The sequence below is a fragment of the Sycon ciliatum genome, chromosome 8 (assembly GCF_964019385.1).
Source record: "Sycon ciliatum chromosome 8, ocSycCili1.1, whole genome shotgun sequence".
In the NCBI taxonomy this organism is placed as follows: Eukaryota; Metazoa; Porifera; class Calcarea; order Leucosolenida; family Sycettidae; genus Sycon; species Sycon ciliatum.
In genome coordinates, this window is record NC_088650.1 from 5780419 (window position 1) to 5804962 (window position 24544).

At 48.8% G+C, this 24544-nt stretch overlaps 1 protein-coding gene across 1 annotated transcript; it reads right to left on the bottom strand.

The window, feature by feature from the left end:
* Nucleotides 1-733: 733 nt before the first annotated feature.
* On the bottom strand, nucleotides 734-24323 carry LOC135822935 (ubiquitin carboxyl-terminal hydrolase 44-A-like). Its single transcript, XM_065335774.1, has 23 exons — nucleotides 23932-24323; nucleotides 22458-22492; nucleotides 22045-22087; nucleotides 21379-21419; nucleotides 20717-20884; nucleotides 20216-20278; nucleotides 19338-19395; nucleotides 18722-18812; nucleotides 17887-18037; nucleotides 15530-15731; nucleotides 14737-14939; nucleotides 14363-14416; nucleotides 13927-14022; nucleotides 13285-13423; nucleotides 10609-10685; nucleotides 9941-10020; nucleotides 6167-6259; nucleotides 5720-5814; nucleotides 5107-5135; nucleotides 4075-4605; nucleotides 3755-3801; nucleotides 3336-3449; nucleotides 734-1876 (listed from the first exon to the last, which is right to left on the bottom strand). The coding sequence occupies exons 1-23, from the start codon at nucleotides 24106-24108 to the stop codon at nucleotides 1770-1772; spliced, it is 2694 nt and encodes an 897-aa protein (XP_065191846.1). The 5' UTR covers nucleotides 24109-24323; the 3' UTR covers nucleotides 734-1769.
* Between the last annotated feature and the right edge of the window lie 221 nt (nucleotides 24324-24544).

Genomic DNA, 24544 nt, shown 5'->3' on the forward strand with positions numbered 1-24544 from the left:
ATGAATGCATGCATGCATGCGTGTGTGGCAGATCTCCTTGTCAGCTGCAGTCTCTGACGTGAAGAGGTGAGTGTTGCGAGTCACAGGAGCCACAGTAGTGCTGTTGCCGTGTTGGGCGAAGAACGGACAGGCAAGAATTTCATCATGCGCAGCATACCAATATCTACAAGTACACGTACGTACAGTGCTAGCAACTGAAATCCGACCCCCTGGGCGGTGGGTTCACATTCTAGCGGTCTCTGTTTCGTAGTTTTACGGTCTTTGCGATGTGAGCTGGGGTCGGATTTCAGTTGCCAGCGCTGTACGAGTACGTGGTGACTCGCACTGCACAAAGACTAAGAACAACCTACAGTGCAGTAGGCTACGATTATTTTTGAAAAAACCGAGCGAGTACTCGAGTATTCGGTATAATTGTTTCACCCCTAGTCAGTAGGCTACGTGGCCAACCTCCAGCTCTTCGGCAGGGAGTCGTAAAATACCGACTCCCTGCTCTTCGGCACCTGACAGTACTGTACGTGTTCTTGAAAGTACAGTGAAACCTGTCAAAGGACGACCGCTCAAGGGACCTTCAAAATGTGGTCTCTGTTACCAGTTGGTCTCCTTATCCAGGGCCATTTGACTGGAAATAGCATCCCTTGACTTGAGCCTGGTTTCAGTGGTCTTCTTGGACAGGTGGTCGCCTTGACAGGTTTTACTGTACAACACGTGGTCTGGAGCACAATGCACTTGCTCGTACAAACACACCATGGCAGTGGGTTATCATATGCAGTAATATTCCGTAACGATAGGATTTAAAATAGGAAACAACGAATCAAGAGCCAAGACTTGACAGGAGCGAACAGTGTGTATTGGCGCCCACACGCACGCACCCACATGCACACTGGGATCATGGCTACGACAGCTAGCCTGCAGCTGTCAGCGTGTTGTAGTAAGCAGGGCTAGGCATAGCCGGCGAACAATACAAGCGAGAGAGAAAAAGGTGATGCAACAAAGAAACAACCCAGCAGAGAACGGTGCAGAGCACCATGAGAAATCTCCGGAAGAAGATACAATCAAGATCAAGCTACACATGCGTATGTGTGTGTGTGTGCGTGTGTGTGTGTGAGTGTTCGTGTGTGTACGTGTGTGTGTCGGAGAGCGTAGAAATCTTTCAACGCCTCTCGATCGTCCCAGTATCTCAATACAGCCTACAAGTACATAGATCAAGTCAAAGTATAAAAAAATTCACGACACGGGGAACACGATGAAAACAAACACGAGACAACCGCTGCACAGCACCTGCAGTATACACACTCACGGCCACGCAGTGTCACGGCTGAAAAGAAATGAACGCTAAAACAAACGGCCGCGTGCAAATATATACCCGGGCATGCATGCCTGATAAACTTGAACATCATCACTTCAGGCCGGCGATACATGAACATGTAGGGGCATGCCAAAAAACAGATCACACACAGCTGTCCATGGCGCAGTGGGAGTAGACTGGATTGTACGTATCAACAAATGCCTGTGATACTGCAGCAGAGAACCAATGAGGGCAATGTCGACTTCCACCATGGCCGTACAACTGTGCTGCACACACACACACACACACACACACACACACACACACACACACACACACACACACACACACACACACACACACACACACACACACGCACATTCTCTCTCTCTCTCTCTCTCTCTCTAGCGCGCGGCAAACCTACGATACCGCGGGTGATGGAAACTAAATACACGCATGTGACAACTCCACCATGCCATTTCATTCATCTAGTGGGTGTCACCTTGGAGCTGGGCGCAAAGAGAGGAGACAATGTTGACGGCGAGATTGGCGTGGTTGCCATGGGAACATTAGCCGAGAATGGCGAATAGCCTAGGAAGAGATAGGCAAGAGCAACAAGACCAGAGTTAGCACTGCACTTAAGCCAGGAAAAATTTGGGCGGCCCAGGACTAGGCAGTGCCCGTAGCTTTAAAAATGTCCGTAACTCTGAACCACATAACGTTCACGCTTTGAGGAGGAAGAGCCACAGATACGGGCATGTGGCGTCACTATTTCCACGAAATTTTTCAAAAGAGCAGTAATATTTCAGGGTTCTAGCCAGGTCAAAATAGTACGGGGGGGGGGCATAGGAAACAGTTACCCCGTAACCCATTTTTTCCATTTTCCAAAAATTGTCTTGCCATGCAACGTATGGGACGAACCCCCGACTTCACCCCAGACAACTGTGCCTTTATGAACCCTCTAGTAGTAGTGACTATTGAGTATTGACTGCATTTTTCGTTGAATGGCATGAAAAAGCACAAAAATATAGGGGTTAAACGGTTACCCTTTAAGGTTGCAAACGGGTACGTGGCTTAACGGACGGGTTATCGGGTACCCTTAGCAGCCAATAGTAACAGTTACTATACAATAGCCTTTCGCATTTCGTACCAGGAGTACATGCGATGACATGCAATTCACAGCAAGTACACTACATCGCGACAAGAGTGCAGCATATGCACTTACTGCACTACTTGCAAAACAGTCAAAATTGTCATAAGTAGCAGGATCGAACAACCAATATCACACTCGAACTGCACATCGAACTGTACGGCTATACAAGCCAGCTAATAATACTGTACTGTAACATTGTGCACGACTAACGGGTACTCGTTTGCTAACGGATCAACAGCTAAACAGACGGGTACCCGGATCACCCCTGTCACCCCTACAAAAATAGACAAATGAGTAGGGGGGGGGGGGGGACACTTTTTCACAGAGGAGCGCTCAATCAGAGTAGGAGGGCGCTGCGCCCCGCTACCCTCCTCTTTTTTTTGGCTAGAACCCTGTATTTCCACTAAAACTCACCCACACTGTGCCCGTTACTTCGAGGTCCGGGTAAGAGAGATAGGAGTGTATTTCACACATCTAATGAGTGAATGTGCATATCTTGGTGTCAACAAACCACCAGAAGTCGATATGCAAAGCCATCTGCAACAGAAACTGCCTTAGTGGCAGCAGGTACAGTTGTGCTCGGTGAAATCCGACCCAGAGTGCTTTGTTGGCGGCCTCAACTTGCACGGCCCTTGACGTCCTGGAAGTGGTATGAATGCGGCTGGACATACACATGTACAAGTACCGTGATGTAATCGGGTCCTCGATTTTGGCACCCGTTTCACCCCTGGTCATCGCCTAATCGGAACTTATCCAGGGCGCCAGTCACTTTGGGTTGGATTCCAGCGAGCGTAGCGGTACATTGATTTATGTAACATGCAGTGCTGTATAGCACGAGAAGATGAAGAAAAAGTACAACTGCACAACCAAATGCAAAAAGAAATGTGGTACACGTACCTGTGCCTGCTCGTCCATGACGGCGTACGTAGAAGAGAATGTAGGCCTGCGATTGCAGCACCTCCGCTTCGGAACACAGCGTTAGACGTGCATCGTTGCAGTGCACCCAGCTCCCTGAAGAAAACACAAACAACAAACCGGTAAATACAAGTACGTACAAACGTACAGTGAATTTGTCAAGCGACAATCGAGCCGTTTCACATCTATCATATGACCGTACGGAGCAGCCATGTTGGTTCCAACTCCACACAACCCTTACATCAGAGGGTCACATGATGTCTTCAATTACCTGAGCCAGTGAGCGGTCCGGGAGGGAGAGAGAGAGAGAGAGAGAGAGTGTGTGTGCGTGTGTGTGTGTGCGTGTGTGTGCATATGTGTGCCTGCGAGCACGGAAACATGTGCAAAAATCTAAATCTTACTTGCTATCTCGTTCCAACAGTAGGACGTGTAGTGGCCACGATTGAACCTGGGTACCATGACAGCAGCAAACAATACGCACACACACACGCACACACACACACACGTGCACACACACACGCACACACACACACACACGTACAGCAGAGTGAGGGGCTAATCTCTGCAGCAAAGCCTCTGTTCAGCTACGCTGTACAAGGGGCAGGGTTCACTGCGGCTTGACAGCTCCGCAGCACGTCAATCATGGGTACTGTCCTCCATCACATCAACCACATCATGAAACACACACACACAGAGATACGGAAAAGTACTTTTTTCTTACCCGGTGCCATGATGCATGATGATGCTGGACAAGTCGTAGATATAGTCATCGGCACTGAACTGGCTGGCGGGACCCTCAAACGTATCGTCACCATCATGATCATCACCGCCACCACCGCCGTTATCATCCGCGTTATTGCACAGCCGCGATGCCGGCCGCTTGCCGAACACCTCGGAGAGGTCGAGCACGTCTTCAAGAGAGACAAGCTCACCATCGCCACCACCACTACTGTTGCAGGGTTGTGACGAGGCTGCAGGATTAACGCTAGTGGAATGGTCCACTGCTGCGGTGCGGACCAGCGGATTGCGACCTCTCGCGGCGCGTGACGACACCGGCCTGGCATTGGCTGGTTTAGTCGCCGCGGCGGCAGTTGCGGTGGCGGCAGCAGAGCTGGGCCCGTCCGGCGGTGCACACTGCCGCTGTGGCTGGCGAGTGGCAGGTGTAGGCGGTGGAACGCAGTACGGCCGTATGTCCAGCTCCAGGGGAAAGTGTACGTGAACGTTGATCTTCTCGCGGCTCGAGTGAAACCACCTGCAGGAATAAGAGAACACACACACACACACACACACACACACACACACACACACATACACACATACACACACACACACACACACACACAGACACACAGACACACACACATACACACAGACACACACACACACACACACACACACACACACACACACACACACACACACACACACACACACACACACACACATACACACATACACACACACACACACACACACACACACACATACACACAGACACACATCACCATGGCCGACAACACGTCAGTCTGTGGTACTTGTAAGCACAATGTCACGACAATCCAGTGCTGAAATGATCTGCTATACTCATATTGCACAGTTCAGCTGCAGTACTGTCGGCAGCCGAAGAACAAACAGGCTAGAATTTCACCGGTCGGTGAATATTCCTGGGTCACATTCAGAATCGATTACACTGGGAAAACGGCAGTCAACCGACAATCAACCAGGGCAGAGGAGTCTACCAAGCGGCACTCACCTAAACCGCTTCAGATGGAGCCTCAGCACCTGCACAAGAAGACCAATCAAAGACAATTTGAACAGAATGTGAAGAAATGAGGTTAAAATACAGTTATGTCAGGGGCGTCGGAAGGTATTTTAGTGTGGTACGGTCAGCCATCTGAAGTACAATTTACTCGTGGGGGAGTGGTGGCTGAGCCGAAAATTTTGGAATTATTTTAGAGCCCAAATCAGTGCATTTTATTGATTCCCGGGGTACTAGGGGCAAAAAGTGGTACAATCAATACCGTAGTGACCGTACTGTGTGCGACGCCCCTGTATGTCCAAGTGCACTGCTATTACCCCCCCCCCCCCCTCTACTCCAACATGTTTGTCCCTTATAGCTACCATTGCTGGGGACAAGCAGAGGCTGAACGCCAAAAAGCGCTCATGATTAATATTTTCACTGGTTTGAGGGAAAGATGCAAACAGGAAAAGTCTGAAGAAAAAATTGACTGTCATCAGTCACCAGGACTCGAACCAGGGACCTTCGCTTTATGATAATTATGAACGCATGATTTATGTAAAAAGAATTGAATAGGGCATCCCCACAGGCCTGAGGCTTTCTTATGCGTCGTTCATCAGTGACTCACCTCTGGTGGCCTCTCCAAGCGTAGCTGCTTGACGGCGGGTTGATAGCGCTGCCCAGCTGTGATGACACTGGCACTGCGACTGACACGGCGCTTGGCTGCAGGGCAAGCACGCATCGTCAACAGGGACACAACAAATTGAATTATCATCGTTGATTGTGTGAAGAAGAGGTTGGTGCGACTTCGGCGATGCGTTAAAAAAATGCACGGTTCGCTTGAGACTCAGACTGAGATTTCAGCATCCGTAGGAACTCCACCGCCCTGCAAAAATCTAAGCTCCTAGTCCTAGAGAGGCGCACTTCTGGCCAGAGAAATCCAACCTCATGAATAAAGTAGCGTAGCGTTCGAGTGTACAGAACAATGCATGTAGTGCTAGGGCTGCGCAGCGTCCTGCGTAATTTTATTCATGTGGTTGGATTTCTCTGACCAGCAGTGTACATGTGTACTTACCTACTCCCGCTGCCTGACTTGTAACACCCAGGCACATGTTGCACAAGAAGATGGGTCCCAGGTCCTCGCAGGCCACAAACTTCTCCAGGATATCTGACCGGTGCACAAACAAAAGGCAGATTGACACACACACACATGATTGCATTAATGCTTGAAGATGTTTTGCAGTTGAGGCTATTCATTGCTCATACTACAACTACTGAACCCTACAGCTTCTAACTTGAAATGTTTTCTATACGTTGAAGTGCATGCAAAGCCTTACTCTGTACATTATAGAAAGAAGTTTTGCGTGGCAGTTCAACTACACTTTCCAATCACCCCTGCTCTCTCAAACTCTCTCCCTCTCGCTCTCTCTCTCTCTCTCTCTCTCTCTCTCTCTCTCTCTCTCTCTCTCTCTCTCTCTCTCTCTCTCTCTCTCTCTCTCTCTCTCTCTCTCTCTCTCTCTCTCACACACACACACACACACACACACACACACAAACACACACACACACACACACAAACACACACAAACACACACACACACACAGAATGGGTTGACGAATGAGGAGCATGACAAGCTCGTCACTTCTCCAACTCCAATGGCAAACACGGATAATTTACATTCCATATCACAATTTTCGGAGATATTCGCAGTGAAGAGACCGTTCTCGGAGTCGGAGAAGTGGAGAGTAAATCATGTGCGAGTGAGTGGCTGTGTTGGAGTGTACGAACAATTAGAAACGAATGAAGAACGTGAAACAAAGTACAAACAGAATGTGGACTTAATGCGTGCAGCATGCTTGCGCCTGACATGCCAATCGTACAGGATACTCATGCCTGGCATGCCAATCGTACAGGATACTCATGCCTGGCACGCCAATCGTACAGGATACTCATGCCTGGCATGCCAATCGTACAGGATACTCATGCCTGGCATGCCAATCGTACAGGATACTCATGCCTGGCATGCCAATCGTACAGGATACTCATGCCTGGCACGCCAATCGTACAGGATACTCATGCCTGGCATGCCAATCGTACAGGATACTCATGCCTGGCATGCCAATCGTACAGGATACTCATGCCTGGCATGCCAATCGTACAGGATACTCATGCCTGGCATGCCAATCGTACAGGATACTCATGCCTGGCACGCCAATCGTACAGGATACTCATGCCTGGCATGCCAATCGTACAGGATACTCATGCCTGGCATGCCAATCGTACAGCATACTCATGCCTGGCATGCCAATCGTACAGGATACTCATGCCTGGCATGCCAATCGTACAGGATACTCATGCCTGGCATGCCAATCGTACAGGATACTCATGCCTGGCATGCCAATCGTACAGGATACTCATGCCTGGCATGCCAATCGTACAGGATACTCATGCCTGGCATGCCAATCGTACAGGATACTCATGCCTGGCATGCCAATCGTACAGGATACTCATGCCTGGCATGCCAATCGTACAGGATACTCATGCCTGGCATGCCAATCGTACAGCATACTCATGCCTGGCATGCCAATCGTACAGGATACTCATGCCTGGCATGCCAATCGTACAGGATACTCATGCCTGGCATGCCAATCGTACAGGATACTCATGCCTGGCATGCCAATCGTACAGGATACTCATGCCTGGCATGCCAATCGTACAGGATACTCATGCCTGGCATGCCAATCGTACAGGATACTCATGCCTGGCATGCCAATCGTACAGGATACTCATGCCTGGCATGCCAATCGTACAGGATACTCATGCCTGGCATGCCAATCGTACAGGATACTCATGCCTGGCATGCCAATCAAACAGATACTGTAAGTCTACAAGTTTTCGACCCATTCAAACTTCGGCCTCCCAGGGCTAAAACCCATTTTGGCCGCATCAAATTTTCGGCCTGCACTGTTGCCACCTGTATACACTATCACACTGAACCTTGCAAAACAAAATACCGCCAGCAACAAATTTTCGGCCAAACATTACCAGGCCGAAAATAAATATGCGCCGAATATTTGTTGACTTGCAGTAGCAGGGACTAATTAAACCGGTATCGCAGCGCAGTTTGGACGCAAAACAGTGTCTGCGATTCAAAGTGAGTCGCGGTAAACTGCGACACAACATACATGTTAGTATGGCCCTGGACATAGACTTGTAGTGCACGCGTAGCGCATGCACATGTGTAGCTTTACAGTGTGTGTGTGTGGCCGGTTAGGCGCCACGAGGCGGCGCGGCATGCACTGTGCCTAGATTAGACTGTGTGTGTGTGGTTGACCAGCCTGCACTGCAGGTAGATTCTACACGATACGCACGCGCGGGCCGCGGGACCATATCCATATGTCGCACTTTCTCCGCGTGTGCGCGCGCACTGCAGCACGTGAACTTGGAAACTAACTAACTTACTTGAAGTGCAGCCCAGGAAGCACGAGGCGAGTGTCGACAAGTACTTCACCTGCTTTTGAGATTTAGACCGCGTTCCTTCACTAGCAGTAGGCGTCTCGACCGTTCAGGACTTATCTTTGTAAACTCTGCTTGCCTTATTGATGAAGCCTCTTCACTGGCGACATGTCTGTGAAGCAAGGCACTGTGGACAAGTGGATTGCTGAATTTGATCCCAAAAAAGAATGGATTTGCGCAGAGTCGAGGGGTGGAGCTGTGACCAAGATATCTTGCAAGATGTACAGGGAGAAGGCGTCCTCGCTTCGTGGTTTGAGGAATTACAGCACGGCGTTCGGTGACGGTATAAGTGGAAGTGCACTGAAGAAGGACAACGTTGCCAAGCACTCTCGCTCAGATATGCATACGAAAGCTGTGAATCTTGGGCGAACTGTTACAATGACACTTCAAGATATTTACAGATCACCGCCGCTTGGAAAGGCGATAGCTGGTGCCAATGCAGAGGACCACACGAGACTGAAGAAGCTGTTCGAAGTTGCCTACTTCGTTGCCGCTGAAGAGTTGCCGTTTGCAAAGTACCCTGGGCTAGTAAGTAGATCTAAAGAAGAGACACGGCGTTTCCGTAGGGTCGACGTACTGTGCTCCCCACAAGTGTAGTGAATTCGTGGAGATTGTCGGTGAGACGATGAGGGATTCCGTGCTGCAAGAGATGAAGTCAGCCAAGTTCATGACCAGCCGTATAGATGGATCTACAGACAGCAGCGTTAAAGAGAAGGAGCTCATGTATGTATTGTATGTGAGTGCTGAACAAGGTTGTGTACAAGCTCACTTTCTTGCACTGAAGGATGTGGCGGACTGCACTGCTGCCGGTCTGATTCAGTGCATCGATGAAACCTTCATCTCTCTCGGAGTCGACAACTGGCGCTCAAAACTCGTCTGCATGTGCATGGATGGTGCTGCGGTAAATTTGGGTGTCCGGCGCGGAGTAGCAGCACTCCTCAGAATTGAGTATGACATGCCATGGCTTATTGCTGTCCATTGCTTTAACCATCGCCTGGAGCTGGCAGCGAAGGATGCGTTTAAGAACACCTATCTGGACGAAGTCTCCAACATGCTCATGAACATCTACTACGTGTATCATAAAAGCCCAAAGTGCCTCAGGGATCTTCGTACAGTGGCTGAAGAAATGGATGCAATGATGTGCACTCGTATCATAATCATAGCAACGATTGTGATATGAGTGCACACATTGTTTTATTCATTGCCTTATTGTCTCCACGTCACCTGTTCAAATATGCCAGATCTATGGCCTTTCCCCATCAACAATGTATGTGATTTGGAGGTACGGACATTTCAAAGTTTAATACGGGCAGTGTATGAGCGACGTAGTACCTTTTAGATCACACGGCTCCTGACATGGCGGTCGCCCCGTTCTCTTGCAAGACCTGGAGCTAGCCATCTTGGCTTGGTACCTTGAACACAACAGGGCACACAGCATACACACATAGTGCACACGCCCTGATACTAGTACACACTGAAGCCGGCACACCCAGAAGCAGACCCCAAGTGTACACGTGCACACAGTTATTTCATGTTCATGAACGAAACACACGCACGCCTAATAAAAAAACTAAAAAGTGCCACAAAATCCGGGTACATGTACACATAAAATATGTGGGGGCATTTGGCCATTCGCTTATACTTGGATATACACTGTACACTGCACTGGTCAGTTCAGTACGGGCAAACCGACTGTACTGCAAAGGTCAGAGTGAGCAAAAATGTGTCCATACCACTTATTGCAACACGGAGTAACAAGGCGAGCATTTTGATATGCGTATGGTGTTGTAGGTGCGTGGGTGGACAGTTAGAGCATCTACAGATAATTCAAAGTGTTTCCTTGCAATTTGGGAACAGCCTTGTCCTTGCGGGCGGTGGCGCTCCTTCGGATGCGGAAAACTCAGTCTAAAGAGTCTGAAGCAAACGTGGCCTTTGGGTGAATTATCAGGATTCCACATGATTGTACAAATATCTGAATCACAACAGCGTATTGTGCATACCTGTCGGGAAAGTCAAGCGAGATGTCGTAGAACACTTCGCGCTGCTTCGTTCTCGTCCCGCATGTCTGGCAAGTCACCTACAAGTACACAGGCAAGGCATGGTGTGTGTCCGTGTTTGTGTGTGTCATGAAGACAGGGAGAGTAAGAAAGCGGTGTCACTCGTTGGCAATTCCCCCCCCCCCCCCGAAAAACACATGCATGTAAATATGTTTCTTAGACGGCCAGGTAAGAATACTGTAAAACGACAAACTTTCGCGAGCGATTAACTTTCGCGAGCAGGGTCGAATCGCGAAAGTTTGACACGCGAATATGAAATTTGTACTATTACGTACTACGCGATGCGTCGATGATCGATCGTTTTGCAACAGATCTGTACAGTACGACTCGTACATGCGCATGCATCACTCACTGCACTGACTGCACTGCACTGACTGCACAGCGCTGATCGATACTTGCACGGCCGGTGTACTATAGTAGAATGACCCCCCAGCAGATGGACCCCCCCCCGGGCATTGTACTATATAGTAGAGTGACCCCGGGGTCACTCTACTATAGTACAATGCCCGGGGGGGGGGTCGTTCTACTATATAGTAGATTGCCCCCTGTCATTCTACTACAGAGTCCACCAGACTTGTCGTTTCGCACGTGCAGGTAGAAAGGGATGGAGTTTACACCACAGATTCCACGTGGACATTATGGATTGTGGCAAGAGTCCGGGGTTATGTACTCTTGATTGTGGGAATATGTGGTGAAAAGTCCACAACATGTGTACATAGGTCGCGCACTTTTCCTCTTTAGGAGACATGAACATCCCACCTTGTGTTGGATTGTTTTTGTTTTGGAGTTGGAAGAAAGTTTGCAAGTTCAGTGTTCCTTTGCGTTTTCTGTGTGCTCCTTGCTCCTTTTGGATTATTGTGTGTGTGATAGGTGCATTGATATTAAAACAGAGAGGTTCCAGGCTGTCCAAGAGAGTGCTCAATACCGAGTGGTAGAGCAACAAAAGCAAAAGGTGCAACCTGTGCCTGGCAGAGAAATTGGCAATCGCGCAAGCACCCAAGCACCTCTCTCTCAACAAAAGGAGTGAGCTTGTGTCGAAGTGTCGCCATGAGAATAGGTGCAACAGCTACCACCACAAGCAGCCGCAGTCCTGATGTTGTTATTACTGGCACTACCACATCACCATCGCAACATCTCTTTGCTCCTCCCAATGTACAGTGGCAAAGAAAGGTGTGCAACAAGGAGAATCTAACATATGTGTCTAAATCCGGGCCCTATGGCCAAGTATGCAACAAGCCATTCAACGCTTTTTCAAAGCCGACCAGGAACAAGCAGATTGGAGGTGATGGCAACTGCTTTTTCCGAGCTGTAGCCTATGCAGTGACTGGCAGCGAGGACCAGCATGCGGAAGTGCGTCAACTTGTTTGTGAGCACATCAACGGGTCAGCTCTGGAATTTGACGGAACAACTGGTGACGACTACCTCCAAAGGAAGAAGATGCGAGAACTTGGAGTTTGGGGCACAAACGATGAATGCCAAGCGGTTGCCGACTGGCTTCAAGTTCCTGTATTTGTTCTTTGCCAGTTTGGAAGTCGTCTGAGCTGGCAGAAGCATACACCTCGCAGTGCAGGCAAGAACCAGTTTGGGATTTACCTCGACAATTCCTCTGGGTGCCACTACAATATTGTGATGTCTGTTGGACGAAAGTAAAATATATGCAACATATTGTGCGTGCATCCTCCCCTAGCTTTCATTCAGTGTGTTGATGATTGTTACTTTTTGATCTAGGGGATTACTGTGACTTTTCTCCTTGCCCCTAAAACTGTAAACCTCTAATTTACAACCTCTCATTCTCACTAGTTCGTTAACTGTTGGTCATAATCAATTAAGCAGCATTGTTAGTAGCATCCTTTTGTTGTCAGCCACTACCTTGGTTACCAACATAAAATATCACCAATTGGCGAAGGCTTTGTGATTAATTATATATTTCTATTCTCTCCATGAAGGCAGAAATGCGATAAAAATGGGGCCATAATACTCTCGTAGTCAGAAGTACAATACATTTTTTTGAGAGACCAAACATTTCCATAGAAATTCCCAACACACGTACACCCCGAGCACTTTGAGCGAGTTTGGTTGGTTGGTTGGTTGGTTTTTATTTTACTTCGCATGAACCAAACGGGCAGAGTTGCCCAATGACATGGGAGCGAAACTAATAAGAGTTTTGTTTCTGATCCTTGAAAGAGGAGAATGACAATCACCAGGTTTGATTAAATTTTAACCAATGTGTGCATCTGTCAGAGAGAAAGAGTATGACCTCGGGGTCGATCTACACGTGTATACGTATACGGTGTAGTACTAGCAAGAGTTCAGGAGTTCACGGACCTCTGCTAAAATAGCGGCCGAGGGGGGTCGTTGTACTATATAGTAGAGTGACCCCGGGGGCAATCTATTATAGTACAATGACCGGGGGGGGGGGGGGGGGGGGGGCCTTCCACTACGGGGGTCATTCTACTATATGACATACTAGATATGACAGATTGCCCCCCCCCCCCCACGTATTCACGCACTGCAGAATCTGCTCCCAATAGGTTGGTCCAGCCTGGCCGAGACCTGGGGGTGAAAGGCTCAATGGGATTTTTAAAAGACCTTAGTTACTTTGACTTTCATTCTGCCTACCTCGCTGAGTAGCTTTCCACGGAAAGCAGCCGGAATGATGTCAGATGGTACCACAATTTCTCTCTTGGGTAGAACCAGCCTGGCGACACAAGTTGTTGGAAGACGACCAAGCTCCAGCTCCAGGCGCTCCAGTAAGTGCCTAGAGAGCGTAAGCGTTACCCAACAGACACACACACGCACACCCCACACACGCATACACACACACATGCACCCACACATAGACAGACAGACAGACACATACACGCACATACACACCCACACACAGCAAACCATTAACTAAATGACCATGCTCACATAGGCGGTACTGATAACAAGCAAGCAAGAACCTCCCTACACCACACACTAAGTACAAACACAGGATAGACTACTGGCACCAACCAAACTGCTTCCCAGCAGCCACTAGGCTTCAGAGTCCCCAGCAGCTCACACAGACCTACGTTACTGGCCACACTCACCTACACAATAGCACAGTCCACCAAATTCAAGTTAGAATAATCAACAAGAAGAAGAGGAGGAAGAAACCGTTGTGTCTCTGAGTATCACTCACAACTAAGTGATCATCAGACAGCACTTACATTGTCTCTACTTAGCTCATAATGACTTTCTCGTGGTGTGAAGAAAAACAGAAAAAAACCCACTCACGAGAGAAACTCCTGTGCATCCTGCTGCTCGTGTCCACGGAAAGAAGGGATCTGTCGCCAGATGGAAACTAGCAGTGCGCTCGGTGTAGCCACGGTCTAAGCATGCGGCAAAGAAGTTAGGTAGAAAGAAAGAGACAAAGACAAAGAGAGAGAGAGAGAGAGAGAGAGAGAGAGAGAGAGAGAGAGAGAGAGAGAGAGAGAGAGACCCATAACAAAACAAAAATTAATAAATTAATATCAAGATCACAAAAATCAGCTCAGTACCCAGAAGAGTACTGAAACCCAGCACAAGCAAGATGAATCATTTCATCCAGTCTATCAAACGGTAGCAAGTAATAAACACATTCTAACTCGTCAGCTCAACTGTGAGGCGAGGCACCAGGTTGTCAGCTGATACCGCACCAATATTGCCACATTGCGAGAAAGAAAACACAGGGCACTTCCCAGACCATGTGACGCGAAAGAGTTGATGCAGCCCCGTCACTAAAGACCTACCAGGGAAAAGGCCACAATGAGAGACAAGGCAAGATTGTAATTATGACAGACCAGCATGAATAGCACATGAATGATAATGCCAGCCAACCTCAGCACCTTTATCATCGCAACTATTGCTACGGGCACGAAGTCGAAGGGGTACTCAAGTTGATGAAAACAGACATGTAAGAAGACCCAACTCCGGCATGGGAAGTTAGGAAGAGAAAGAGCCCCCCCAGAGCGAGTCCTCAGAGATGGCACATGGTTGCCCCCCCCCCCCCACACACACACGCACGCACACACACACACACACATAAAGAGCTGAGCTCCGACTAACAGTGATTGCGATGCCTGGGACGCTTGCGACTGGCCCACCACCGGCGAAGACATGCTGCTAGCCGGCTTACTGGCCCCCGTACTGGAAACACGATGTGAACGACCACGCTGGCTGGTAGCCCCGCCGTCACCACCGTTTAAACCAACCGAGTGAGTTGAGAGTCGATGCTTCGTGGAGCTGTCTGCGAACGACATGGTCAATTGCTGAACAACACACAGAGAAAACAAATAAATTCAGAGAGGGCTACACCAGATTTCAGTGCTTAGAGCACCATTGACCTAGAGGGTTTTTTCCCCGAGAAACGTCAGTATGCACTGTACCCACACAGGTGCACAAGTAGCCAAGACTTGCCATTCCACCATGATTGTGTCATGGTGTGCATGCCCACCGATTGAGACCTTCACAAACTGCGGTGAAACGAGTACGGGACGAATCTCACTCGGAGCAGCCGCCGTCACCTGAAGAGACATCCACTCATCTTTCACAACATGAATTCTACAGAGCTCTTAGGAATCCTCAAACCCAGATAACAAGGAATCAAAATGCCTCTACTGTCCACGCACGGATGTGTGTGTGTGTGCGTGTGTGCGTGTGTTCAGAAGCAGTTACTGTCCGCATTAGTACCGCACACCTCACACGCAGGAACAACAGAGTTAACGCACTGCTCAACATGATTCGAATGTGCTATATGGGAATCACACATCATTCTGACCGGCTACAACATACTTCATTGCATTCAGAAATTTAGACAACGACAATCATAACATTGTTCCCGAGTGCACAAGTAACTCACATTGAAACACTCGATGGTGGTCTGCCGCGCGTAGAACAAGTCTCGCTGAAAGCTCTCGGCACGCTCCTGGGGAGTGCTGAGGAGCCTGGAGAATGTTGGCCTGGCGGAGGACGGCGTGGTCTTGATGCCCTCTGTCGCTGCTCCCGCCGTCAGTACAGGCAGCATCATTTGCCGAAAGCATTCGCGGAAGAATGTCAAGTGTCTGGGCATCAGGAACAGGTACATGAAGGCATGCAGATACGACGTGTACACACTATCAGAAAGGCAGTGAATGGATTGAATCAAATTGTATTCTGATCTGCTATCTAAATCATGAGCCTCTGCACCATCAGATTAAAATGATGAATGGCTAGCAATGCGGAGCCCAGCCCAGCCCAGCAGAGCACACCAGAGCCCAGCCCAACATGGTAGAGCAGAGTATAGCATAGCACAGCAGATCCCAGCACAGCACAATACAACCCAGCGCTGTGGAGCATGGCACAGCAGGGTACAGCACACCTGGCTAGCAGAGCACTGTGGAGCACGACACCACAAACACGGTACACCAGAGCAGTGCACAACACCTGACTAACACAGTACACCAGAGCACTGCACAACACCTGACTAGCACAGCACCTGACCAGCACAGCACCTGACTAGCACAGCACCTGACTAGCACAGCACCTGACTAGCACAGCACCTGACTAGCACAGCACCTGACTAGCACAGCACCTGACTAGCACAGCACCTGACTAGCACAGCACCTGACTAGCACAGCACCTGACTAGCACAACACCTGACTAGCACAGCACCTGACTAGCACAGCACCTGACTAGCACAGTACACCAGAGCACTGCACAACACCTGACTAGCACAGCACCTGACTAGCACAGCACCTGACTAGCACAACACCTGACTAGCACAGCACCTGACTAGCACAGCACCTGACTAGCGCAGCACCTGACTAGCACAGCACCTGACTAGCACAACACCTGACTAGCACAGCACCTGACTAGCACAACACCTGACTAGCACAGCACCTGACTAGCACAGCACCTGACTAGCACAGCACCTGACTAGCACAACACCTGACTAGCACAGCACCTGACTAGCACAGCACCTGACTAGCACAGCACCTGACTAGCACAGTACACCAGAGCAGTGCACAACACCTGACTACTAGCACAGCACCTGACTAGCACAGTACACCAGAGCACTGCACAGCACCTGACTAGCACAACACCTGACTAGCACAGCACCTGACTAGCACAGCACCTGACTAGCACAGCACCTGACTAGCACAGTACACCAGAGCACTGCACAACACCTGACTAGCACAACACCTGACTAGCACAGCACCTGACTAGCACAGCACCTGACTAGCACAGCACCTGACTAGCACAACACCTGACTAGCACAGCACCTGACTAGCACAACACCTGACTAGCACAGTACACCAGAGCAGTGCACAACACCTGACTAGCACAGCACCTGACTAGCACAGCACCTGACTAGCACAGCACCTGACTAGCACAGCACCTGACTAGCACAAAACCTGACTAGCACAGCACCTGACTAGCACAGCACCTGACTAGCACAGCACCTGACTAGCACAGCACCTGACTAGCACAGTACACCAGAGCAGTGCACAACACCTGACCAGCACAGCACCTGACTAGCACAGCACCTGACTAGCACAACACCTGACTAGCACAGCACCTGACTAGCACAGCACCTGACTAGCACAACACCTGACTAGCACAACACCTGACTAGCACAACACCTGACTAGCACAGCACCTGACTAGCACAGCACCTGACTAGCACAGCACCTGACTAGCACAGCACCTGACTAGCACAACACCTGACTAGCACAACACCTGACTAGCACAGCACCTGACTAGCACAGCACCTGACTAGCACAGCACCTGACTAGCACAGCACCTGACTAGCACAACACCTGACTAGCACAACACCTGACTAGCACAGCACCTGACTAGCACAGCACCTGACTAGCACAACACCTGACTAGCACAGTACACCAGAGCAGTGCACAACACCTGACTAGCACAGCACCTGACTAGCACAGCACCTGACTAGCACAGCACCTGACTAGCACAACACCTGACTAGCACAGCACCTGACTAGCACAGCACCTGACTAGCACAGCACCTGACTAGCACAGCACCTGACTAGCACAGCACCTGACTAGCACAGTACACCAGAGCAGTGCACAACACCTGACTAGCACAGACCACAAGGACTGGCTCAGCATAGCACAGCACACCACACAGCACCATAGAGCAGTGCACAGCACCTGACTAGCACAGGACACCAAGACTAGCGCAGCACAGCACAGCCACATGGATACACACATACCCGAGAGCTTGCAAGACCGAGTTCATGTAGCACGTGTTGCCGAGATTTCGCAGTCCCGTCACACCCGAGGCCAGCGATTTTGGCTTTCGTCGAACTGATGGTGCATCTACCGGTGGAGCAATCGGTTGTTCGTGTTTGCTATCTCCAACCACTACACGACAGCACAGAAACGAACAATACAGGTCTACCCTTGTTAGTATGACATCAGTTACAAGACAACCGCATTAGTAGACAACGATCAGAAATCCCTTGACACCTGAAACGCGTACATTCACGTCCGGATAGTAGATAATACTCGTTATAAGACAAACAATCCGAAACCCCCGGGGTTGTATACTAACGATGCTAGACCTGTAACATACATGAGAGAATTTGAACAAAAGCAGAGACGGTGCAGCAGACAGCAACGCGTTAATGGCCCGCTACGATTATTTGAACTTGAACTTCGAACGTCTATCAAGGAAGCCCGGATGTCGTCTGTCCGAGTTCTACAGCTCGGCAAAAGAGACACAGCGAGGCTCAGTTTTATTCATGATATCAGCGCATCTAGGTCACTATGAAGCCGAGACCTCAGGTCGGCCGAGTACACTAGACCTCACTACCCTGTTGCTCCTCAACTCTAAAAAGATTGGAGCTCATGGGCACTTGTACAAAAAATAAAAAAATAAAGAAAGGAAAAAGGACATATAGAACGAGTTAAGAGTAACTCTCCACCACTGGAACTAGATACTATATACTTTCTACATTTATTACTGGCTCAATACCCGAGTTTCAAATAAAAAATAAAAGGCAACATCGGTGTTGACAAGGCTTTTAAAGCGACATTGGAACATACCACTGTAGTTAGTACTACTGGCACCAGGTAGCGATGAGCTGCTGCACGGTCGAGTCACCGGCACCACTCTCGGCGCTGAGCTTGCGGCAGCCTGCCCACCATGCACGGGCAAACGAGCATACAGATGTACAGACAAAAGCGGACACAGACACACAGACAGATACAGACCCATATCCACACAGATCCTCCAGAATATACTACTAGCATGACTGATTCATCCAATATCTCTCAAACAGCACATGTAGACATTCCATATGATAATGTGTTTGTAGAAACTCCTTCTAACTCCTACAAATCATCAAAGAACACAATATCGCCGGATAGAAGTACAACTAATGGAAGAGTAGCAAGCTCCCAAGATCTAACTGCTAGTGGGTAGCTAAAATAAACAGGGAGAGAGAGAGACCGAGAGAGAGAGAGAGAGAGAGAGAGAGAGAGAGAGAGAGAGAGAGAGAGAGAGAGAGAGAGAGAGAGAGACCGAGAGAGAGAGAGAGAGAGAGAGAGAGAGAGAGAGAGAGAGAGAGAGAGAGAGAGAGAGAGAGAGAGAGAGAGAGAGAGAGAGAAATAGAGAGAGAGAGAGAGAGAGAAGAGAGAGAGACTGAGACCCAATCTGTACCTTTGAAGAATGTGCAGTTTGGTGCCAAGCATTGATCACTTTCACAAGAAGCTTTGCTCTGCATCACGACACGTACATATAAATATGTACACACACACACACACACACACACTCACTTACTACTACATGTATAACGTATACACGCCCATTGCTGAAGCGATGATAGCGAACAACCTATGGTTAAGAATCGACAGCCATTAATTTTAGCCTGGTCTATACCACACAGCTGATTCAATCACACAATCACACACTCATACCAACACCCACACCACAGACATCGGAAGGTATTTGACATTGGTGCGGACATGAATAGGTGGAGGGTCTGGTGGGGGGTCCGCTAGGAAAGCGTTTCGGAAATTGGGCCCAGATAGCCCATATTTGATTGCTTAAAATATTCACAAGAGAGATTGGAAGCTTTGTCACAACTCTGAGTTTCACGTATTACTACGATCATCAGGCAACCCTTCAAATATTCACAAGATGAAATCATTGGTGCGGCATTGGCCGCCCCTGCACACACCAGCATGCACAGCCACATAAACACCCATACACACAGCGATCAGCACACACAGTAAACGGCGGACACCAGGAATTTCGACAGATTTCTCCCAAAACAACACAGGAGATGCCTAGCAACTAACCTGCAGGTGCCTGCACACCGACTTGCCTTATCCAAAAGCTGCACCATTGCACACTGCATGTAGCTGTACAACTGGTGCAGCGTTTGGGACACTGAGTAAGGAAGTCAGTGTGCAGGCAATTGGTGAAGTGTTTGGGAGTTTAGGAAAGGCAACTGGTGCAGGCAACTGATACACGCCACAGTCACATGTGCTCCAGTACACACAGGCAATGACAGCCAATAGGTTAACAGAACTCACTTGAAGTGCGTGTCGGCAGTCTCGATCTGATTCGCCAGCATATCCTGCTCTTCCTCCAAATTACTGCACAACAACGGAACAGCGGAGCAGAATGAAACCGGACATGCGACACAGATTTGATCTCATACAAGTGAGATTCTCCAAACAGGAATGGGGCGTACTTCTTAGAAAACAATGTCATTGCAAGACGTATTCCCCTTGCCTAGGCAACCTGGCTAAGGAGTTGGGTCGCCACACTATAATCACTCTGACAGCCCACACACTCGTGTATCATAGCCTGGCCTTGTTGGTTCCACTCCAGGATGGAGAAGGGACAGCTAGTTATAGATAATTCATCTTCTCAATATTTAGAACAGGAGCAATGCACCTTCAATACTGAATGGACTTTTGCCACAGGACCATATTTGCAATCCCCAGCAGTGGGACGGCAGACCGACTTGTGCTGTGAGTGCACAATATAAAGGAGAGAGAGAGAGAGGGAGAGAGAGAGAGAGGGCTCACCTTAAGTCCTGCGAGTGTACATTGGCGGTAGACTCGATGCGCATGACATGGCCACTTCGTGTGTGGCTCTGCTCAAAGGAGCGCGTTGCCAGAGCACGCATGTTGCAACGCAGCACCTCCAGGTCATTGAAAATATTGTCGCTCAGCACATAACAATTGCAGATGTAGCTGTGCAAAGAAAACAACACACACATGAAGAATAGCAAACTATACGGAAGAGACAATAATCGTACGAAGGCAACGAAAGGAACAAATTGTCAAGTCCTAACAATGAAAAAAAATTTAGTTTTCCAAAATGCGTTTGTGAGACACTCATCAGTGGAAATTCGTAACGCAATGAGGATTCACCAACACAACCAGTACAACTATACATGTAGTCACAAATGTACAGAGTTGATGCACCTAGAGTAACAACTATAGCGCAATCAGTCGACACGAACAGCGTAACTCACAATCAGCCACTAACACACTGTACGAGCGCAGGTAGAGGTAGGAACAACCTGCAAACACTGGGCTGTGAAACGTGTGCAGAGGGCAAACCTGACATAATCGGATTTCATTGAGCAGCACTGTCCATGTACTTGTCATGAGCAGATCCTGCCTGTTCGAGTTGGTTGCAAACCTCAAAACAAACGAAAGCTAAAGTCAAGAAACCCACTTACCAGTGGACATACATATCGTTCACTTCCATCGTGACAGCATGCTACACACAGTAATACACAATGAGAATAGATACAGGCAGAGCAGGAGCAGCAAAGACAGCACATCAACGCGAGCTGAGACGGGAGCAATGGCAACAATTAGGGCTTCAACGACTATACCGGATTAACCGGTTATCCAACCGCCCAGATAAAGTGGTTACATAACCGTAATGTTTCCGGTTACAAACGGTTGAAACGGTTGAAACGGTTTTCAATGCGAACGAGATTAACAATGTCTGGCGGGGTCCGAGCCACACCGCAGTCCAATTCAAACCCTCCTCTTGGTGTAAATATGACTCCAGCTTGGATGTTTCTTGTGTTAGGGAACTGATCAGAAATAGGTGATTAGGGCCTAGTTTTTCATGTGCGGCTCAGATCCCGATAAATATGGTAGTGCTTTTCTACTTTTTAACTTTTCCAACATATATAAGCGGCAGGCACAGTGCTTCTACACTTCTACTATAGAAGGGTTATTTCCACATCCAAGGGAAAGAAAGCATCCAGAGACAGAGACGGGGAGACAGAGAGAGTGTGTTTGTGTGTGCGTGAGTGTGTGTGTGTGGGGGGGGGGGGGGGGGTGAATGGGGTAGCACAACAGAGTGCAAAGTAAGCCTGACCTGACCCTACCTTTGTTGTTTGATGGTGTTGCAGCGCATGCCCACCAACATCCCTAAGTACACACACACACACACACACACACACACAGTGTGTAACAAAATACAACAGACAGGACAATTCGTTTGAGTCAGAGAGAGAGAGAGAGAGAGAGAGAGAGAGAGAGAGAGAGAGAGAGAGAGAGAGAGAGAGAGAGAGAGAGAGAGAGAGAGAGAGAGAGAGAGAGAGAGAGAGAGAGAGAGAGAGAGGGGGGGGAGGGAGGGAGGGAGGGAGAGAGAGAGAGAGAGAGAGAGAGAGAGAGAGAGAGAGAGAGAGAGAGAGAGAGAGAGAGAGAGAGAGAGAGAGAGAGAGAGAGAGAGAGAGAGAGGGAGAGAGAGAGAACGATAGAAACTTGAGCTACAAAAGTAGCATTCCTGTATGCTCACCTTCCACATCCCATGAATGAACAGAACAAGCAAGCCTGGAAAACAAAACAAAAAGGAATAAAAACATGCCAAGAAAAGTTCACACTAGTTCCGGTTCTCTTCTCCTCTGGCCTGGAGCAGTCTTGGCTGCAACCCAACCTTGACTATAATTATGACAATGACATCAAAGGGAGATATTCGGGTAATCACTGTCAAACCACCGCAAGATGCAGCATTCGATTACCTTTCTTATTTATATTATTATCAAGACTGTGGGCATTACTAAACGGAATTTGACAACAGGTTCTACCGGTACTTTCATGATTTAGCTTAGCTGGGGAGCTCATTTCAAATGGCTGCCAGCCCATCAAGTCCACATGCCCAGTTCAGTACACAGCAGGATACCATAGTTTGCCAACAAAAAAATGACGATTTGGTTTGGCTCCCCCAGAATGCCATAAACCGGCCAGGATGCATCCTCACATACACACCATGTGTAGGCATAGCGACAACATGGCGGTGTCTGAATGACGTTCCTGAACACCATTGCTGTACGTACTACATGTATAATGGATAAGAATTCCGTTTTCGGTGCCACGATGAAGCTGGCTTGCACTCGCTTGTTTATTCAGGCTCAACGATGCCCCAGCGGTCCAGGTGCCATGGGAGCATGGTGATAGCAATGGTGGCAGTGACATAGTCTAGCATAGTGTGTGTGTGGGGGGGGGGGGGGGGGAGATCTGATCAAGATGGTACTACACTCATCCCTCACTTATCCAGGTGGCCCGGGACTTTGAAAGGTCCGCATAACCGAGGTAGGAGTGTATTCTCTTTAACCCCATGCACACTACACTACTGAGCACCGTCGGCCAGTGTCGTGCAATGTCATCGCACGAGCTGATTGTTTAGTAGCTGGTGGTTTTAGTGGACATCATACTTTATAGCGTAACGTGCAGTTCCTTGCTCCTTTTTTTTCTTTTCTATATATTTACACTGAGCATTCCGCTAACTTTGCTACTTGCTGCATTCTTCGCGTACAAGACGTGATTTCCTCAAACAATTGACCCGACACACACAGCAGTACACCATATGGCCGATAGATGCACTGCATGCCACAGCAACATGTCCTAGTAGTTCAGTAAAGTTAGAACTTAAGCACAATGTCAGGTTCTTGCCTCTGGGAGGGAGGGAGGTTACACACTGGTGGGAAGACAGCAGTACTGTACCCCATGGAGGTTCTCTTGAAATGCAAGTGATTGTAGCATACAGTACATGTAGTTCCACAGCTATGGGATCACATGGGGAGGGGAATAATAGAAACTTAAAAATTCACGACTGTGTGTAGTTTGAATTTAATGGTTACATACACCATGTACCAGGTCCATACACAGTACACGTCATGTTCAAAATCTACACGACGTACTCACTGAATGGAACTGCACCGGGAATTGATTGCGATTAATTAATTACCGTACATGTAATTGTCTAAACTCACCCATACTCGCTCCGTGGTGCCACACACTGAGCACGCCCACAATCGTGGGTTCAGCAGCGACCTGGTGTTCTGGGCGAACGAGGCAAAGTGCACGTGCGGACATTTCGTCTCCGGTGCCGCAGAAGCATCCTGGTTCACTGCTGCTGCCGCGACGCCTTTCAATTTTCTCCTGCCCATCTCAATAAAAACGTGGATAAATCATCAATTTGCTGTGGAAGGTAAAGGAAAGGTTCTCGTGAGAGAAAAGCTAGGAATCGGCAAAGATCACAAGGAAATCGGCACACACACTTGATTGGTTGGTTCTGTTCATAAACTTTCTCGTCAACTCTGGGATGGCCATGGGTGAAGAACAAAAAAGACTGTCGAGCAAGAAGATAGTTCGAACGCCAGTCGACAAGTCGCCAGGTTTCAAAAAATTTGGTGCAGCCGGAGGCCGTGCAGTATGATGAGAACGTGACCCCATCTACGCGCGAGTTTTCAACGCATTCATAGCGATCGCACCGCGTGACCCGCGTCGCTTACATAAGCACGCGGATATGAGCGCCGGTCCGATCGTACTCGTAGGGCACCGCGCCGTCACTATCCCAACCAGGGAGTCGTAAAATACCGGTAT

What these genes read in the sequence shown, in the direction of transcription:
- LOC135822935 (XM_065335774.1), bottom strand. Translation starts at nt 24,108, where the DNA reads ATGGGCAGGAGAAAATTGAAAGGCGTCGCGGCAGCAGCAGTGAACCAG. An exon ending in CCACCATCGAGTGTTTCAAT is followed by an intron (nt 14,940 to 15,529) that starts GTGAGTTACTTG and finishes TGTGTTGTTCAG; the next exon opens with CAATTGACCATGTCGTTCGC. An exon ending in CTGTTGGAACGAGATAGCAA is followed by an intron (nt 3,450 to 3,754) that starts GTAAGATTTAGA and finishes TGTTTTCTTCAG; the next exon opens with GGAGCTGGGTGCACTGCAAC.